The sequence below is a fragment of the Trichomycterus rosablanca genome, chromosome 22, assembly GCF_030014385.1.
Source record: "Trichomycterus rosablanca isolate fTriRos1 chromosome 22, fTriRos1.hap1, whole genome shotgun sequence".
Taxonomy (NCBI): Eukaryota; Metazoa; Chordata; class Actinopteri; order Siluriformes; family Trichomycteridae; genus Trichomycterus; species Trichomycterus rosablanca.
This window is the reverse complement of record NC_086009.1, coordinates 15985613-16004088: the sequence shown is the minus strand read 5'-3', so window position 1 is coordinate 16004088 and position 18476 is coordinate 15985613. Positions and strand designations below refer to the sequence as shown.

At 42.5% G+C, this 18476-nt stretch overlaps 1 protein-coding gene across 4 annotated transcripts in view; it reads right to left on the bottom strand.

Annotated features, from left to right (window-relative positions):
* Positions 1 to 5344: 5344 nt before the first annotated feature.
* arhgap44a (Rho GTPase activating protein 44a) overlaps positions 5345 to 18476 on the bottom strand; it is a 40891-nt gene continuing 27759 nt past the window's right edge. The window contains exons 15-22 of one of the 4 annotated variants that reach the window (XM_063018500.1): positions 17309 to 17400; positions 17037 to 17220; positions 15560 to 15577; positions 15268 to 15456; positions 11820 to 12335; positions 8394 to 8536; positions 7181 to 7561; positions 5345 to 5779 (exon numbers count right to left, since the gene is read on the bottom strand). In XM_063018500.1, the coding sequence (XP_062874570.1) occupies positions 5619 to 5779; positions 7181 to 7561; positions 8394 to 8536; positions 11820 to 12335; positions 15268 to 15456; positions 15560 to 15577; positions 17037 to 17220; positions 17309 to 17400 (1684 nt within the window). In that variant the 3' untranslated portion in view covers positions 5345 to 5618. Of the gene's footprint in view, positions 5780 to 6631; positions 6684 to 7180; positions 7562 to 8393; positions 8537 to 11819; positions 12336 to 15267; positions 15457 to 15559; positions 15578 to 17036; positions 17221 to 17308; positions 17401 to 18476 lie in introns of all 4 variants that reach the window. The other 3 variants (XM_063018498.1, XM_063018497.1, XM_063018499.1) reach the window with 3 other exon arrangements.

The following is an 18476-nucleotide window of genomic DNA, read 5'->3' as shown; positions in this document are numbered from 1 at the left end:
CACAGATTTATTAAAATAATGGTTGGGGTGGCGTATCAGTGCACATGTAAGGAGTATTTAAGTGTCGCCTAAAGCCGTGCATCCCGTGTCTGTGTGGATTTCCTCCGGGAGCTCCGGTTTCCTCCCACAGTCCAAAAACATGCAGCCAGGTTAATTGGAGACACTGAATTGCCCTATAGGTGAATGGATGTGTGTGTATGTGTGACTGCCCTGCGATGGACTAGCACCCTGTCCAGGGTGTTACTGTGTGCCTTGCGCCCATTGAAAAGCTGGGATAGGCTCCAGCACCCCTTCCACGACCCTGATTGGATAAGCGGTTAAAAAAGTGAGTGAGTGAGTAAAGCTGTGCATGAATCCATTACGACATGGGACATATCAAAACTCAAAAGCTCTTACTTAGTACTAGTAATTTTGTTCTCTTTTTTGTTCAGGGCAACTCACAACAAGCCACTTTATATAAATTCTTAAAAAGGCAGGGCCAGTCCGGTATAGGTAGTTGTCTAGGGTGGCATCCTAACAAGCGTGCCATTCTGCAAAACTAATAATTATCATTCAAACTAAATAAAACAAAAGATTAGCAAGGACTATCAGGAGATCCATTCTTAGCAGCAATATTTTATAATCTAAAGAATAAAAAAGGTTATGATGACAAAACAGAAGAAAACTACTGTTGATGAAAAATTGTGTATTGTAAAACTACCTTAAATATCTATTTGGAATTTATTTTATTTGTGATTTATTTTGTTACTTTAACTTAACTTTTCTCATATCAAGACATAACATCTATTTAAAGGTTCAGGCCTATTTAATTAAGTTTGGTGTTATTTATAATTTTGAGTAAATAATTTATAGCTGTCTAATAAAACGCTATAACGGTTTAGCTGTTAATAAATAAACACATGTACGTAAGCTCATAAAGTTTAATTTTGTAGTCTGGGCCCAGCCAGGTTGGAATTAAAGGCGTTGGGATGGTGAAGCTAGAAAGAAAAGTTAGCAATAGGTTAAGTCTTGCCTGGAGTACCAGGTGTGCCAGGGTCTGCGCCAAAAAAGCTCTTTAATTCCACAAAATCAGATCTTGATTCATGATTTAAGGGTATAAAAATACATGTAGTCCTGTCAGCCTGAAACTGCAGTTCTTGCAATTACAGCAGCTGCATGCAAAATACATAAAGAAAGACTGAGAATGGAGTGCCGTGGACTGTTTGATTCCAGAAATAATTATAATAATAATAATAAATCCCTCCCATGATTTATCAACATTTACACAAGCATTTAAAGTGACAAAGCAGATAAAAAGTGTCACCTAAATGAAAAACAAAACAAAAACATGCGTCTATGGCAGCTGCTATAAGGTATTGACAAAGCCGTTACCTCATTGCAGGTCACTGTAAAAGTTCACATTCAAACACCACTCGTTTCAGATGCACCCCTGCCTCTTCATAAAACACTGAAGAAACCAGCACAGACAAAAATAACCTCAAGTACACACAAAACTCGCCAGTAGCTTCAGGACGTAATATCTATTGTGAGGGCACTTGCAATTTATATAATCACTACATCTACTAAAAGAGTACTCAGTCACCAATAATCATTATTATAGACGTAATTGAGAATGCACACTAAGGCATACCATACATTTCAGCAAAGAAGTCCTCTTGTCCCTGAAGTACACTAATTCTAAAGAAATGACGATAAATATATGTAATAATAAAAGCCATGACATTTGTAATTTAGGCTCTCGACATGCGAATGATGCCTCCTATGGCCACTTCTCAATGAGGTTAGTGACAGAATTAGGCGTAATTGCACTTTCATTAACACTCTGAGCCATTCTGCGCTAAAGCTGTTTAGACTTACAAACTGCATCTTGTACTGGTCTGCCCATCAGCTTCTTCGACTGACCAGCCAGATGAACCAAAGTTTTATGAAAAAAGGCAGCGCGAATATTGGTAGACTGGTCACAATGACAATGGCAGTCTGGAAACAAGCCCTGATGAGTTATGGATTTGAAAAATATACATTTGGTAGAGATGGTCCCCCTAAGGTGGCTGGAGAATAACAGCAAGAGAACAGCATTGGTGACCAACAATATTATATGGCTACTACAAAGCGCACGTTTTGCCTTCTTGCACCTTCTCGGCTTAGGACCAGGATGAGCCAGGTACTGATGGGAAACCTGGTATTAGGAGGAGCCACATAATTGCTTAGTTCAGTAAATCTACTCTTTAGTGTCAAATAGGCCTGTCACAATTATTACTTTGACCTAACTGTGATTACTAAAAGCAATGGTAATTACTGAAATGGTGTAATTAACTGATATATGAGATATACATAAATATATGTAGTCAACCCTGCACAACATGTCAGCAACCTGTCAGTCAACTCATACCGTTGCACCTCTAAAAAACAAGGTAATTTCTAGTTAGACATATCAGGCTGTGAACTAAATGGCTTAGAAACACTTTTAGATGTAGTTTTATCATTCAACCATACAACCTGAGCTCTTGATCCCCTGCCTAATCTTCTAATCAGGTTTTAAACTCATTATCTGTATACAGTGTGCTTATGCTCCATCAGTCACTGCAGTAAAGACTCCACAACAAAATTAAGTCAAGACAGTTAAATAACTATCACAATGTCAACCAGATTAATAAGAAGTTTCAGTCTGGTTTCAGGGCCTGAAACTGCATTTCTTAGGGTCCCAAATTGGATTGTTCGTTGGATTTAAATTCTGCTTTTAATACAGTTGATCATGAAATTCTACTTGATCAGTTGGTCTCACTGGCTACCACTTTGCACTGTGTCACTCTGCTTTAAAATGTCACACAATCATCTGTGAAGTCCCTTAAGGATCAATATTGGGGCCTTTGCTATTTGACCTGTAATAAGGAGGCATCACATTTGTTATTACCAGTATGCAGACAGTAAACAGCTTTATATATCCCTATCACCAAATACTGGCAAGTCTATCAGCTCTCTGTTCAACTGGATGTCCTGCAATTTCCTGTAGTTAAACAGAGAAAAGATAAAGGTTCTCATTGCTGATAGTGAGACACAAACAAGGGACACACGGGCTTATCTAGAACCTATGAAGTTGGAGGCCAAACAATAAGGTTTGATAATAAGCTCAGTGTTAAATATCACATCAGAAATATCTGTAAAACTTTATAGTATCACCTGCAGAATATCTGCAAAGATCGGGACATTCTAACCCTGCTGATAGCGAGTAATATGTGCATGCGTTCAACAAATCTAGACTTGACTATTGAAACCCTCTGTTGTCTGCTCTACCCAAGAGTTTTGTTAGATACCTGCAACAAGTTTAGAATGCGACTGCTAGAGTCCTGATCAGTACAAGAAAGTGGGATCATACACCAGCACTTTCATCACACAACTGGTTACCTGTGTCTTTTGGAATTGATTTTAGGATTCTTTTATTGGTTGTTAAATGTCTCCATGGTTCCTCCAACACAGCACAACATGGGCAGCGTCCTGTGACCACTTATGTGGCCAGTGATAGCTCAGTGGTTAAGTTACTGGACTAGTAAACAGAAGGTTGCCGGTTCAAGCCCCGCCACCACCAAGTTGCCACTGTTGGGTCCCTGAGCAAGGCCCTTAACCCTCAATTGCTTATCGTGTTCCGCTCATTGTGTAAGTCGCTTTGGATAAAAGCATCTGCTAAATGCTGAAAATGTAAATGTCCACTTATGAAGGTCTAGAAGATGACCAACTCAAACAGCAGCAATAGATGAGCGATCGTCTCTGACTTTACATCTACAAGGTGGACCAACTAGGTAGGAGTGTCTAATAGAGTGGACAGTGAGTGGACACGGTATTTAAAAACTTCAGGAGCACTGCTGTGTCTGATCCACTCATACCAGCACAACACACACTAACACACCACCACCATGTCAGTGTCACTGCAGTGCTGAGAATCATCCACCACCTAAATAATACATACTCTGTGGTGACCATTGAAGAACAGGGTGAAATCAGGCTAAAAAGGTATGTAGAGAAATAGATGGACTACAGTCAGAATTGTGGAACTACAAAGTGCTTCTATTTGGTAAGTGGAGCTGATAAGATGTACAGTGAGTGTAGAAACAAGGAGGTGGTTTTAATGTAATTGCTGATCAGTGTATTTAAGTATTAATAATGCTCAAGAGGACAGACAAGTAAACTAAAACATAATTGCACATAATTGTGACAGGCCTAGTGTAATGCTGGCCACCTTGATTTTTGTCTGTAGAGAAAGTCTAAAAAAACTCCAATTTGTAGAACCAAAGTTCAAAATATTTCATGTAAGCTCCTGCTTTGCTGTGTCTTCCATAACATGTTTTAAAGACAAACGCATATGTGTGGTATTAGTGTTAGAGTTGTTTTTGAATAAGGCTGTACAGGACCTGCGACATTTCATTTCCTAGGGTCAAACTCGGCTTTGACGTAAGAATATTAGCGTTCATGGCTTACAAAAGTGCAAAAGCTCACTTAATCTGTGTGACAAGTACCTGGCAACAAGAATTCAGGGACAAAATAACACTCCATTTCCATAAAACATTATCTCTATACAAGATAAATATGGCATATAGAATTCAGATTTGCCTTTACATTTGTCCTCCCGTTGACACGTATCTACAGATCAATATGTACAGTCTTCATATTTACACAAAAACCTGCCTTTACATTTGTCCTGATAATGAAGTCTGAACGTGAGGCACACAAACGTGTTTAAATGGGCTGAACTGATCTGTTTCACAGCTGGAAGAGTGAACAGTTAGTTTTTTTGTACCATCGACCTGTGGAAAATCCTATCGCTGTAGGAGAGTGAGATTAAACATTGACTATGATTTCTTATTCTGTTAGTTATACGTGTATTAAAGGTTTTAAAATGTTTTCAGTATGTGCTGAATTTTAACTGTGCATGTTTTGATGTTTGATCTGAACTACGGCAAAGCGGTGTTGCGTGTATAGCCGTGTGCGCATCAACAGATATATTTACATCGAGACGTAGAGAGGGCTAGATCAAGTGAGCCCTCATATCGTAAAACTGGACTTAAATGAAGTTGCATGCTTTGTGTATTCAATTAATCCACAAGAAATTAAACCTGTTTACCTACTTGGACGTTAAGAAGTTGCAGTACCCTCGTCTGCCATGAGGGGCGCTTTGATCTCATGCTTCCAGCACATACAATACAGTATAAGGTTCCTTTGGAGTCAGCCAACACCCATCTATGTCCATTGTATTGCAATTTAACTGCAGTTTTCAATAAGGCAGAAAAAACAAACAACAGAATAATAACAATAAAAGAAAAAAACAACTAAAAAACAAAGTGTAGCGAGGCACACAAAAAAATCTGGAACATTCGTAGAGTCTTTCATTCCTTGTCTTAGTTATGGCACGTCTGTAGGTGTTATTTCATACTGTATCTACTTATCAGTGAGAAGAGGTGGCAGTATTCTGGTTACTGATTCACATGAAGGTTGCAGCAGGCATGTTTTTGAGTTGGGTCAGGGGTCCAGCTCGGGTGGTGAAGGTACGCTTGGGTGGGGCCGATGGAAGCCTGGTTGTCGGCTGAAGGTGGGGGAGCTTGGCAGGGCTAGGCTGCCGCTGGCTGGGGTTACAGCGTGGTGCTCTGCGACTCCTCCTCGGTGACGCGCTCCCCCTCCGGAGAGTCAGCCATGGCCAGGAAGATCCGGCACGGCGCCCCCACCCTGAACTCGTCCAGCAGGCTGTCCAGATTGACATTGATGGAGGGGATTTCCAAGCTGAAGAGATCTGCTGGCGGGTGGCATGGCCGTGAAGAGAGGGAGAGGGCATGAGATGAAGACAAGCAGGGACAAACATGATTATGGTCAGGTGGAGGGGTAATATGGTCGTGAGGGTGACAAAGAAGGAGAGAAGAAGGGAAAGCAGATTCAGTTGTTGGTCCAGAATTGGTCCAGAGGAAATGCCAGCGCTGGTTGATTTAATGGTTTGTTAAAGGAAAAGGTGGGCAGTTGGTTTGTTCTCTAACATTCTACACAGGGATTTTGTCAAACTAACACACTGGTAAAAGGACTTCTGAGGTTTCGGAGATTTAATAAATATGCACCACAAAAACCATAAAGCTTTGACAAAGAGACTATGAATGGGTCACCGTATGGCCTGGGTTCTGATTGTGATGACCTCCCCTGTGTAAGAATGAGATGGACACGCACAGCAGGTGGAGCAGTGGAATTTCAGTATCCCCCTCAAGACAGGCCCAACTCAAAAGGCCGGGCTTTACCTGGGCCCACCCATGTGGTGAGAAGCAGCCAAACTGATCTTAGGTGAGGGGGTTCAGGGAGTGGGCAGGGAAATGAACGTTGACGTTACAATGGATTTCAAGTGACGGCGTCGGTGGTCCGTAAGCCATGCGCAGCCCGATCCATGCACAGACTAGACGGAGAGAGAATGAAGCAGCAACAACAGCTGGAGAGAGAGAGAGAGAGAGAGAGAGAGCGAGAGAGAGAGAGTGCTGGCTGACGAAAGCGTAATGTACAAAGATAACAAATTACAGGAGGCCCCGGACTAAGCCACAGCACCAGGCCGGACGGTGTGAGATGAGGCTACGGCGTGGGGCGTAGCTGCGCGACAGGATTTCGGGCTTACCCTAAATGTCCCCCTGACAATTAGCCCACACTCAGTGCCTGGCCTCACACAGCTGCAAGATGCATAACGATGACAGGGGACAAAAGAGTCATACATCAATCAGAGCGATCAGGAGAATGACCGACAGATACACCAGAGGCTCAAACGACAGAACATACAGTCAGTGCACACACAGCTCGACCACTCAAACCATACACAGACCACAAAGCCTTACTTAAAAACATTCCACTACCAAGCAGCTACTGAATATGAAAAATTAAACTCAGTACTGTAGATCCCTGTAGTCTTGAGTATCCCTTTGTACTCCTTATTCAAGTCTTTTAAACATAATAACTCAATAAAAAATACTGCTCTCAAAATCGATAGGCAACTTAACCTAAAGGCACCTCATGCTATGGAACGAAAAAACCAAAATACAGTAATATCTCTTCACATTTCTGGGAACCAGGGCTCTTCAAAGTCCTTCGCCTGCATAGGACGGTGAGACAGACAGTTTGAGAGTGGGATGCTGTCCTACCGCTCTCGCGGTTGTCACTGAGACATGTTTACCTGTGGACATGCTCTCCCCGGGGGACAATCCATCCAGCAGGCCCTGCTCCATTGGCTGGGGCGCACTGGGAGGGTTGGAGGGTGGCTGCGGAGGGGGCAGGCTGGGTCTCTGCCGCGGTTTGGGGGCCGGTCGCGACTTGTTGAGTGTGCCGGTCAGAGACGGGGGAGAGGACAGGAGAGAGTGGGGCGTGCCCAGCGGACCCTGCCCGGGAGAGGAGGCGGGCAGTTGTCCCGGGGCGCAGCCCAGGCCATACGGGGATGGAGTGCTTGGGGGAGTGGGGGACAGGCTGACCGGGGACGGCTGACCTGTGGACTGGTCGGACATCGCCCCTGACTGGCCATACGGGACCTTGGGCGGCACTGGGGCCATTTTTCTTGAGCCTGTTGAGAGAAAAGAGAGGAAAAAGAGAAAAGAAGAGGAGACAAGATCAGACACGTAGGACATATTACATGCCACAGTTCTGTTAAGCGCTTGTCTGGCGCCACCTGCTGGTAAAATCGTCAAATTGCACATTGACACATAAAATTCTTCTAGAATTCAGCACATTATATACCTATATTTATTCATTTATTCATTCATTTTTATGTTTTATCACTGATTTATCCTGATCAGGGTTGCAGTGGGTCCGGTTTGCCTGGAATCACTGGGCGCAATGCAGTAATACACCCCAGACAAGACACAATCCATTGCGGGGCCTTGGCCATACACAGACAGATATAATGTGTAGGTATGTATGTATATATATACTCGGGGTGGCATGGTGGCTTGGTGGGTAGCACTGTTGCCTCACAGCAAGAAGGTCCTGGGTTCGATCCCCAGGCGGGGTGGTTCGGGTCCTTTCTGTGCTGAGTTTGCATGTTCTCCTAGTGTCTGCGTGGGTTTCCTCCGGGAGTCCCACAGTCCAAAAACATGCAGTCAGGCTAATTGGAGACACTGAACTGCCCTATAGGTGAATGGGTGTGTGTATGTGTGTGTATGTGTGTGTATATATGTGTGTGTCTGCCCTGCGATGAACTGGCACCCCGTCCAGGGTGTTACTGTGTGCCTTGCACCAATTGAAAAGCTGGGATAGGCTCCAGCAACCCCCCGCACAACCCTAATTGGGGTGAGTGAGTAAGTGAGTGAACCACATGACCAAAGCACAGATACATATTCAGCTATCTGAAATTTCAATTACTTTATCAAAAGAAAAATATAGTCATGGACACAGACCTTTGCGCAGAGTGTGCGGGCTGTGTTCGGCCGAATGTGGTGACTGACTGTTGCTCTGCTGGCATATGGGTGGCGCCGTCTGTCCTGCCGCCTGCATGACCTTATGGCCAATCACAGGCGAGAGCTCCTTGCTCTTCAGAGTGCTAAAGAAGAGACAGAAATGTGATGATCTGCCAGTCAAACCAGCTTTACCGTTAATCAGAAAAGCTGCACAACGACAACTCACACTGATCGCACAAGGCTTATTTCCCCTCCTCAAAAAGTCTTGGTACTGGTTATGGTAACCTTACTGATATTATTACTGATTATATTTTTATTCTATGTGATCTGTCTGAGGAAATATGATGTTATAGAGGATTTAGAATGAATTGGGTTCCAATGTGAATGATCAGGAGTGGAATAAAGAGTCCTTGTGCAGACCAGCCACCCAACAACTCACAGCTCTACACACACATACAGCTGAAGTAAAAAGGTTTACATACACTTGTATGACATGTGATTTCTGCAACTGTTCATGCTGTGAAAATTGCAGTATTAAAATTATTCTGGTTTAAAATATACAAACACTATATGGACAAAAGTATTAGGACACCCCTTCTTATTTTTGAATTCATGTGTTTCGGGTACAGCAATTACTAACAGGCGTCATAAATCAATGACATTAAAGTAATCATGTGCTTCCAACTTCCCTATTCCGATACAAAAACTTGAAAAAAAGGACCTGACATCAACCCCTCTGAACAACTTGCTTGACCAATATTGACAAACAGTGCCCAGCCATACAGATGCTCATTTGACTGAATGGGCACAAACTCCCACAGCCTTTCCAGAAGAATGGATGTTGTTGTAGCTGAAATGATCACACCGAGGTCACTATATTTAATACCATTTGTTTTCGAAATGTAATGCCCAACAAGCTCATAGTCAGGTGTCCAAATACTTTTTTTTGCTATTTTATTTACGCATTTTCTCCCAATATAGCGTAGTCAGTTTGTCTTCCGCTACTGGGGGATCCCTGATTGCAGTCGAGGTGGGTATATTGCTGCCCACGCCTCCTCCGACCCGCGAGCAGCCCTTTGCGGAACCCTTTTTCACCTATGCATTCTGCACAGGCGCCTCTCTATCTGCTAATCAGGGTCCACACCCACACAGTCCGGTCATCCCGCCCTAGCAGAAACATGTCTGCTGCAGGCACTGCTAATTATGCCCGCTAGATGGCACTGGTGTGCTAGCGGAATATTGGGCGCCCCATTCAAATACTTTTAGCATGTTTCAGATGCTTCTAACTGATGGCAGACCTGATTTTGCTGGTTTTTTAGATTTGTTATTTTTACCGTCCAGAATTTGTTTTTTAATTTTAAAAGTAAATGGCAAGTAAATACTGTTTCATGTAATTTTTCATGGATGCAGTCAATCTATCCATATTTATATGAGCACAGAGAAGTCACCAGCTATAGTCAATTATAATCACGACCAAGGAATTAAGAGGTCATGTTACAAAGAGAAAGTACATTAACTTACTTAAACTTAATTTCATACTTTTTTTTAAAGAATGACATATCATTGGAATGAAATAAAAGAACATTCAGTCACAGAAAAGGAACAGTAACAGAAATCATACAAGTATATGTAAACCTCACTTTAGCTGTATTTCTTGGATTTCTCCCCAACAGCTTTACATAAATTGTGGTCCACTACATCTAGAGCTACGTGGAGAATGGCTTAATGTCAGTAGTTTCTCAAGCTCTACATGGGCGTCATCTGAATGAAGACTGATGAAGAGATGGGGTGAGAGAGACTATTTCAGGCAGGCTTGTTTGCAGATACAGGGAATACAATCAGGATGGCTCATGCTGACCTTTGGCTAATACACCTCAGCTTAGCGCAAACTACTATGATTCCAAAAATTAGGAACTGTTGCTTGCAATCGGTCTTCTTGGGTGGAGCAGACTACGGGGTCAAGTACTAATGAGATCCTACGTTACGTAATAACGTATTGTTTGATGACACAGATGTGCCGATAGAGATTAGTCAAAATAGTGCATGATGAAGTCCACAAAATTAGAAACTTAAACTGAAGAGGAGGAATCATAGAGACCTTTAGGCTAGAAAACAAACTCATACCAGATCTTCTGGAATTTCCACAACCTCTCAAAATCTTTTATCCAATGCATTTTTCTGTTCTATTAAATGTCTTTCACATAAATTCACCTACATCCAATTTATTAGGAACACCTATACACCAGCACAATAGTCTCCAGAGTGGGAAAATCATCCAGTAAGTGGCAGTTCTATGGGTGAAAACAGCCTGTTGATGGGAGAGGTCAGGAAAAAGGGCAGAATGGCTACCTGTACACAACACGTCACAAACATTAAGAGCAAGAAGACCATGTCAGCTTCTACTCCAGTCGGACAAGACCAAGAATCGAAAGCTACTGTGGGCACAGGCTGACTAAAACTAAATGCTATAAATCTGTGTAGGGCCAGAATTTGGTGCAAACAGTATAAATACTTGGGCCCAACCTTTGTTGTTGGGTCTGAGCAGTCCAGGCCCTGCTGGTGGTGGTAGTGTAATGTTTTGGGAAATGTTTTCAAAGCACACACTGCCCACCTATTAGCAACCTAACATAATTTGAATAATTTGAATCTTACAACAGTTGCTTCCAGCATAATGGGTCATCTCAAACTAGCTCCAAGAACATGGCAATGAGTTCAGCTTACTTCAATGGCTTTCCTAGTCACCAGATCTGAATTCAATAAAGCACAATTAGAATAAGGTAGAATGACAAACCAGCTGCAATTACATCATGCAACCATGGCATCATGGAATAGAATCTTAAGGGAATGATTTAAAAACAAAGATTTGAGGCAAGCAATACTGGCATGTGTTTCTAATAAAGTGGTCGTTGAGTATAACTATCAAGAAAAAATGGCCTAAGGAATTAAAAACTGTTTCCAATGTTATTATTTCAATAGGTTCACAATGCCTTTAGTGGCCAACCTTTCTGGTTGCACATTTATTATATTTTTCATTCTACTTCATATCAATAATATTTCTCTACTCTCAGTGCAAGAAAAGGCAGCCAAGATAGGCCATAATATATGCCATAAATAAATGTACACGCTTCTCTACAATATAAGCAGGGTTATCCAGGTTTGTATTTCTCATCTATGGCAATATCCACTTTCTCTAAATGCCAGTAACATCCTCAGTTGCTAGGCAACCCCCACAAGAGGCTCCCCTGGACAACGAGAATGTTACCGAATCTGAGGTATGGCATAGAAGAGAGCACTTCAAGCATCGGAACAGACACAAAGCGCGAAAGATAGAGGAGTAAGGGTTTAAAGGATAGAGCCACTGTGGGGGAGCCGTCCAGGTGTATGTAGCCGAGGTCTGGTGGGTGGGCACATATAGGCGGTATTTACCTAGGAAGCCTGGGAGGTCCTCGGTCGCGGGCACATGGACAGGCAGCCCACGGAGGGGGGCCGGATGAAGGAAGGCTAGGGGCGTTTCCCAGGGAGACCTCGTTGCGGGTCAAAACAAGGGGTGTTTTAACGTAGAGAGGGGAAGTGTTCACATCCGGCAGCTCGCATGCCGGGCCGTGTTTGGGAAAATGCAGGCAGCTGGGCTTGGGGTTAGAGTTGATGTCGAGGGAAGAAGAAGAGGAGGAGGAGGAGGAGGAAGAAGGGGGCACCTGGGGCTGAGGAGGGCCATAGCCGGACCAGCGTAACTGGGGAGGTGGGGAGTCAGGGGGCTGTGACTCCGGGCCTGGCGCCACTGGCCGTGCACATGGAGGCGGCTTTGGGTAGAAGTGGTGAGGGGTGTGGGAGGATGTGGTGGAGGAGGGAGAGGAGGAAGGGTAAGGAGGGGGCGGACGCTCCTCCCCGTGGGGCGCATGAGCATGAGAGGGGTCCGGCCGATGGGGCGACACCTCGTTGGAGCTGCAGATATTGGAAAAAAAGCAGATAGACAGACAGAAAGAGAGAAAGAGAGAGAAAAAGAGAAAGAGAAAGAAAAAGAGAGAGAAAGCTCTAGTAACTGCACACGCAAACGGATGACAGCACTAGCGGAAAGTGGATTTTTTTCAGCTCCAGCATTGACTCTATAGAATTATTCTACTGTCAATACATCATAATCACGCAAAAAAAAAATCACTGCATCAAGCTGCAATGAGGATTTAGTTAATATTTGGGTGATGGCAGAGATGCAAAGCACATAGCAAGCCTGCTAAAAAGCCAAAACAAAGAATCACAAAATAAAAGGGGCTCAGTGTGAACATTCAGATTCCAATCCACACAAAATCCAGCACAGCAAAGAAAAGCATCACTCACTAACGAGCTTGTGTCTGCGCACTGCACCAAGTCCAGAATCACTTTTCCTTTTGTCCAGTCAAGCTCTTCTCAGCTCTTAATGTCACACGGTGTTGTACACAGTGAGTAAATGCATTTCAATGGCCATATTTTCTCTAGCATTAAAACGCTTAAATAGCCTGGTGCATGTTCTAAACCCAGGGCAGTCGTACAGACACAAAACCCTTTCATAGCTTGAAAGAGTCACAGAGGGAAAAAAGCCAGCCAGCCAGTCCTCCAGCCATAGCAACCCAAGGTGCAACGAGTTAGCCGCGGGATGACACTGACAACCGGTGAGACAACACAGATGGAAGTGCTTGTGAGGTAAAATAAGTCCAACCACTGTTTATGAAATGAAATGCAATAAGCCACAGCATGGATTCTTAGCATTTTATTACTAATCTATAGAATTTCAATACAAAACATCCAACATAAATAAACATTCGTACTAATACTAATACACAAGTGGTTATTATATTTATGCTACAATTACACAAAGTGGAACCATTTTAAACAGACATGAAGTTCTACATTTATTACTACATTAATTACTAATTAAATGTGGTCTGATCTGTCGGAAATAATAACGCACAATGATAGTACTTTTATTCTTTATTAAACACACTTATTAACCATTTGCAATCCATGATTGTATGAGCTACTGGAAAGAAAACATCCAGCCTGTTAAATGAGAATTGAGTTGTACATGAGCCCAGTTCTAGAAAGTTCTGTTCAAGTCAACCATGTCCCGATCAATACAATTGTAAAGGAACGTAAAGTAAGAAACAGTAGACAGGCTACCATGAAGCTGAAAAGCTACCAAAGCTTTTCCACAATAAGACAAACCATCTACTAACAAACAAAAAAATCAAGACCACAGGCAAAGATCACTCCAAGAGCACAGCATACAAAAATAAATTGGTGACTAAGAATACAAAAATAACAAAAGACCAGCCAAGCTTTGTGCAACTTGCACAAGTCTATAGAAGAACATAATAAAAACAAATCAATACGTCTTCAATTTCTGAAACACCACTGCTGTTTTAGCACACAACACCACATAACCACATCAATCGCATCATACACATCACACATAACAAGTGACCTAAAATAAAATCTAATTAAATTAAATAGTCTGCAAAATATTACATATTCTAAAATAATAATGAAATCTATAAAAATAATGTATTAATGTACTATAATAATAATAATGATTATTATTATTTTTTTTTTTTGTATTATTATGATGTATTAGTAATAAGTATTGTATTTCTGACGGTAAATATTGTTGTTTTTAAATGAATTATTATTTATTGTTCATTTCTTTTAATTTTCATGTTTTACCATGCTTTATCATGGTCAGGGTCGCAGTGCGTCTGGTTGCAGTACATGCAATAGCCCACCCCAGAAGGGACATTCAATCATTCACAGAAAAAGCCAATTATGTCTGTATGTAGACGCCCAACCGTCCAATAGCACCGCTGGGGGTTCAAACCCTGGATCCCAGCCGTAGTGGCCTAGCATAATTTACCCTTGCACCACCCAAATACCTGGGATAAAAAAACATAAATATTTTTTATTTTGTTTATGCATTTTCTCCCCTTTCTCTCCCGAGTTTTAGTGCGTCCAATTGCCCGATTGCGTCACGCTTCCTCTCCACTAATGCCGACCCCCACTCTGATTTGAGGAGAGCGAAGCTAACCATGCCCCTCCGACATGTGGGCAGCAGTCGTATGCATTTTGTCACCCACACTAAGTGAGTGCATATATGCGAATCAGCCTTGTGTATGGAGAGACACACCCTGATCCGCACTCTTTCCCGCCTTCGTGCAGTCACCATCATTCAGCCAGCAGAGATCATAGAGCATCAGTTACGAGGAGTCCCTATCCGGCTTAATACCCTACCCCTATATAAACAAAAAGGCCAATCATTGTTCATGTGGCCGCTCAGCCCAGCCAGATAGCAGATCTGAGATTTGATACGATGTATTCGAGATCCCAGCTCTGGTGTGCTAGTGTGTGTTTTTACCGCTGCGCCACCTGAGTGGCAAATAATAAATATTTTAATTATTTTTTTTATATTATCTTATACTATAGCTGCTAAAAGTGGTTTTACCTAAATTCAGTTGTGTCTTAACTTTTCTTTCTGGACTGTAAATGATTTATTAATATGTTCAATAAAGGTATTTGTTTAGAACTGTTGGTTATTATTGTTATTGTTGTTGGTTATTATTATTGTTTCGCAACTCGGACCAAGATGAAGAGGTTAAAAGTGAAGAAATAAAAATGTAGTTAAAAACAGTTACATGAAGATCAGACCACATTTTAAGCATAACGAATGCAGACATTCTCAGTTATTTAAAATGGTTCACAAACGTTTAGGATTATTAAGAGAAAAGGTGTACAGGACATGAACATGAGCAGGAAAAATGTTAGTAAAATGTTAAAAGAATATAGGCTCTGAGGAGTTGCATGGGTGCTTGGGAATTTAAAAAGATAGAGATCATGAACGGCACCTACTTACCTGGCCCTGTCCACTGGAGGAGTGGTGGGAGTCGGGGAGATGTTTAGCTCCCCGGGCTGTTCAGAGACAAAGGGGTCGGCGGGTGATCCGGGCGGCTGGGCGCTGGGAGGGGTGGACGAGGCTTTCCGAGCCAGAGTTGACGCACCTTTTCCTTTCACCCAGGAAGTGTCCATGACCCTAACTCCCATGCTACCCTCACAGAAAGAGAGAGAAAAAACGGTGGGCTGATTACACAGTCTGACAGGTAAACACAAAGGTATTAAAATGTTAGGAGCTTACAAGCATACAGTACCTTTGTATTTTCCTAATGCTGCATCAGCAATGACAGAAGAAATAAAGGTTAGATGTCAGGTTAATAGGGCATGCAAAGGAGTGCAATTAAATACCACAGGGTTAGGAACATTGTTAATCTTACAAGTATCAAGGCCAAAAGTACTTGGACACCTGACCATGAGTCATGAAAACAAATGGCATTAAATATGTGACCTCTATGTAAATGTTTCAGCTATTACAACAGCCACTCCTCTGTGAAAGCTTCTCACAGGACTCTCACATGAAGAAGGTCTGTGGGAATTTGTGCCCCCAAAACTGGCCCGCGTGACCACTTGAACCATTCCGTTGTGGCTGCAGGGATAGCTGCAGACAGTCATGCACCTCCAATAACGTTCACAAAGTAGTAGCAAGTTACTTGTTTTTTAGAAAGACCCCCTCTCATTCAGTAAGACCCCCATTCAGAGCTATATCATTCACGGAAAGTCATGCTAATTAGGATGCAATAAGTCGTGGAGATGGTATATCATAGCAGCAGAGAGAAGAAAACCCTGTTCGACTTTCCTACCCTCAATTTTTGTCAATTGTGTCTGTTGGACGCTCGGCCAGGTCTGTGTCACTGCTGAGGTTTGAGCCTGGATCTCAGCAGTGAGGTTTCAAATTTGCCCAAATTTCATGTAATATATTTTTTTCTCTCTGGTCGTATGGAGTGAAATTGATACATATGCAGACTGAATACATTTATAAGACTTCTTTTCCCAACTATAACATGGTTTGTAGGTGGGTTAGAAAGTATGATGCCAGTAGCAAACAGTTGTGAAGAAAATGAAAACTAAAAATAATAAATAATAAATAAATAATAATAAAATAACATTTCTGAAGTTATAGATGAGAGAAAAGCTCTATTCTAACACAATTAGGTACAGACAGGCATCTGGAGGTGTAAGCAAGTAGCAGCTGGCATGTCTCCCTGCTGCGTGGCTATAAAGTCTCGTTACATCTAATTAGTCCCTTAATTCAAGTCCTAATGACTTATAATGGATAAATAGCGTTCAACTAATTTGGCACGCCAAGTCTGAACAAAAAGCTTTAATGTGAAACTTGATCAAGAAGTTTACAGGCATTGTGCCAGTAAGTGGCTCCACATGCGGTAGTTTTCCACCTGTCGACGCATTGCAGGTAAAAGCAGGCTGAGTTTTCCGACCTTCATCGACAGTGAATAAGAAAAAGCTCTCGCCTTAGATTGCACACCATCCAGGTTGCTATAGAGACAGCACCAGACTTTAAAATGCTGATTTTCACCTGACCCCTGCTTTCTGGGAGAGTTATTGCAAGGCATGTAATAAAGTACTGGCATGATTCTGCTTGTGCTTGTGCTGGCTCGGCAGAGACATGAGAGATGCAGGGAGACGTTAGAGAGGAGAGAACAAGTAAGTGGGAGTCACACAGAGGGAGGGAAGAAGAGAAGCAGCTTGAGCAGGAAAAAATAAAGAGCTTACCCATCCTTTTTGTAAAACTCCATCATCATGTTGTCAGTGGCAACGCTGAGGGGGCGTCGGCTCTGGTCATGAGACTGCTTGCGGTCGGATTGGTCCATGTCTGGTGAGGGCATGGAGCTGTAGTTGGAGTTGTGGTTGGTATGGATAGGGCTGCCGTAGCTGCCGGTCAGGTTGAACTCGATATCTAAAATTAGAGAAGGTAAACCAGTTTAAATCTCACAGGGAGTTGAGTGGTGTACCAGAGCAGGAGAAACAGATTGTGTCGTTCTCACCTTCTGGGAAGAACCAGTCGGCGTGCTGGATGATTGGCTCAATGATACCGACGATTTGCAGAGACACAGTGGTCATCATTTCTGTCATGTTTCTAAGCCCAAAAAAGAATGAACCTATTATTGGAAGTTCTATATTATAATGTCCTTTAATTTTGTAGCAAGGCCTCCTATGGCTTCGTTAGTAGTTATGATAGAGTCTGTTTAAATAAATATGGCTTGTTCAACTGCAGTACAATAGAAAGGTTTTGTAAGATCTGTACAGATCTCAGAAAGCAGATCATATATTTTAATTTATAAGTCAGGAAAGTCATTTGGAGACATGTCTATACATCTTTAGGTCCCAGGGTCAGCAGTACAAACAACTGTTTTTAAGTACAAGGGCCACGAACAGTGGTCTCCTTGCCAAGGTCAAAGAAAATGCTAGTCATGTTATGCAGAGGGAGCCCCCGATGAATTAGAAATTAAGCTTCATGGTCAGTTTAATCAAATATGTCAGATAAAGTACAATGAATCATTTGATGTTAATTAGCAAAAGTATGTTTGAAGGAGAAAAGGTAAGTCATTTAAACCAAACAACACTGTACCTACTGTTAGGCATGGTGGTGGAAGAAAGCTCTGGTAATGTTTTGGTTCCAGTTAAACTAGAGAATTCACTCACTCACTCTCTAAACCGCTTATCCAATTAGGGTCCCGGGGGGTGCTGGAGCCCATCCCAGCTTTTTAATGGGCACAAGGCACACAGTAACACCCTGGATGGGGCACCAGTCCATCGTAGGGCAGGCACACATACACACACACACCCATTCACCTATAGGGCAATTCAGTGTCTCCAATTAACCTGACTGCATGTCTTTGGATTGCGGGAGGAAACCGGAGCTCCCGGAGGAAACCCATGCAGACACGGGGAGAACCTGCAAACTCCACACAGAAAGGACCCGGACCGCCCCACCTGGGAATCGAACCCAGGACCTTCTTGCTGCGAGGCAACAGTGCTACCCACCGAGCCAATGTGCCGCCCAAACTAGAGAATTACAGAAATGAAATTAAATAACAAAGAAAAAAAATTTACATTCATTTCAAGCACAACCACAAACCATCAGCCAATCAGGTGACTTGGTGCAATTAAGTGTTCCAACAGGACACTAGTTCAAAAAAAAAAACACCACTG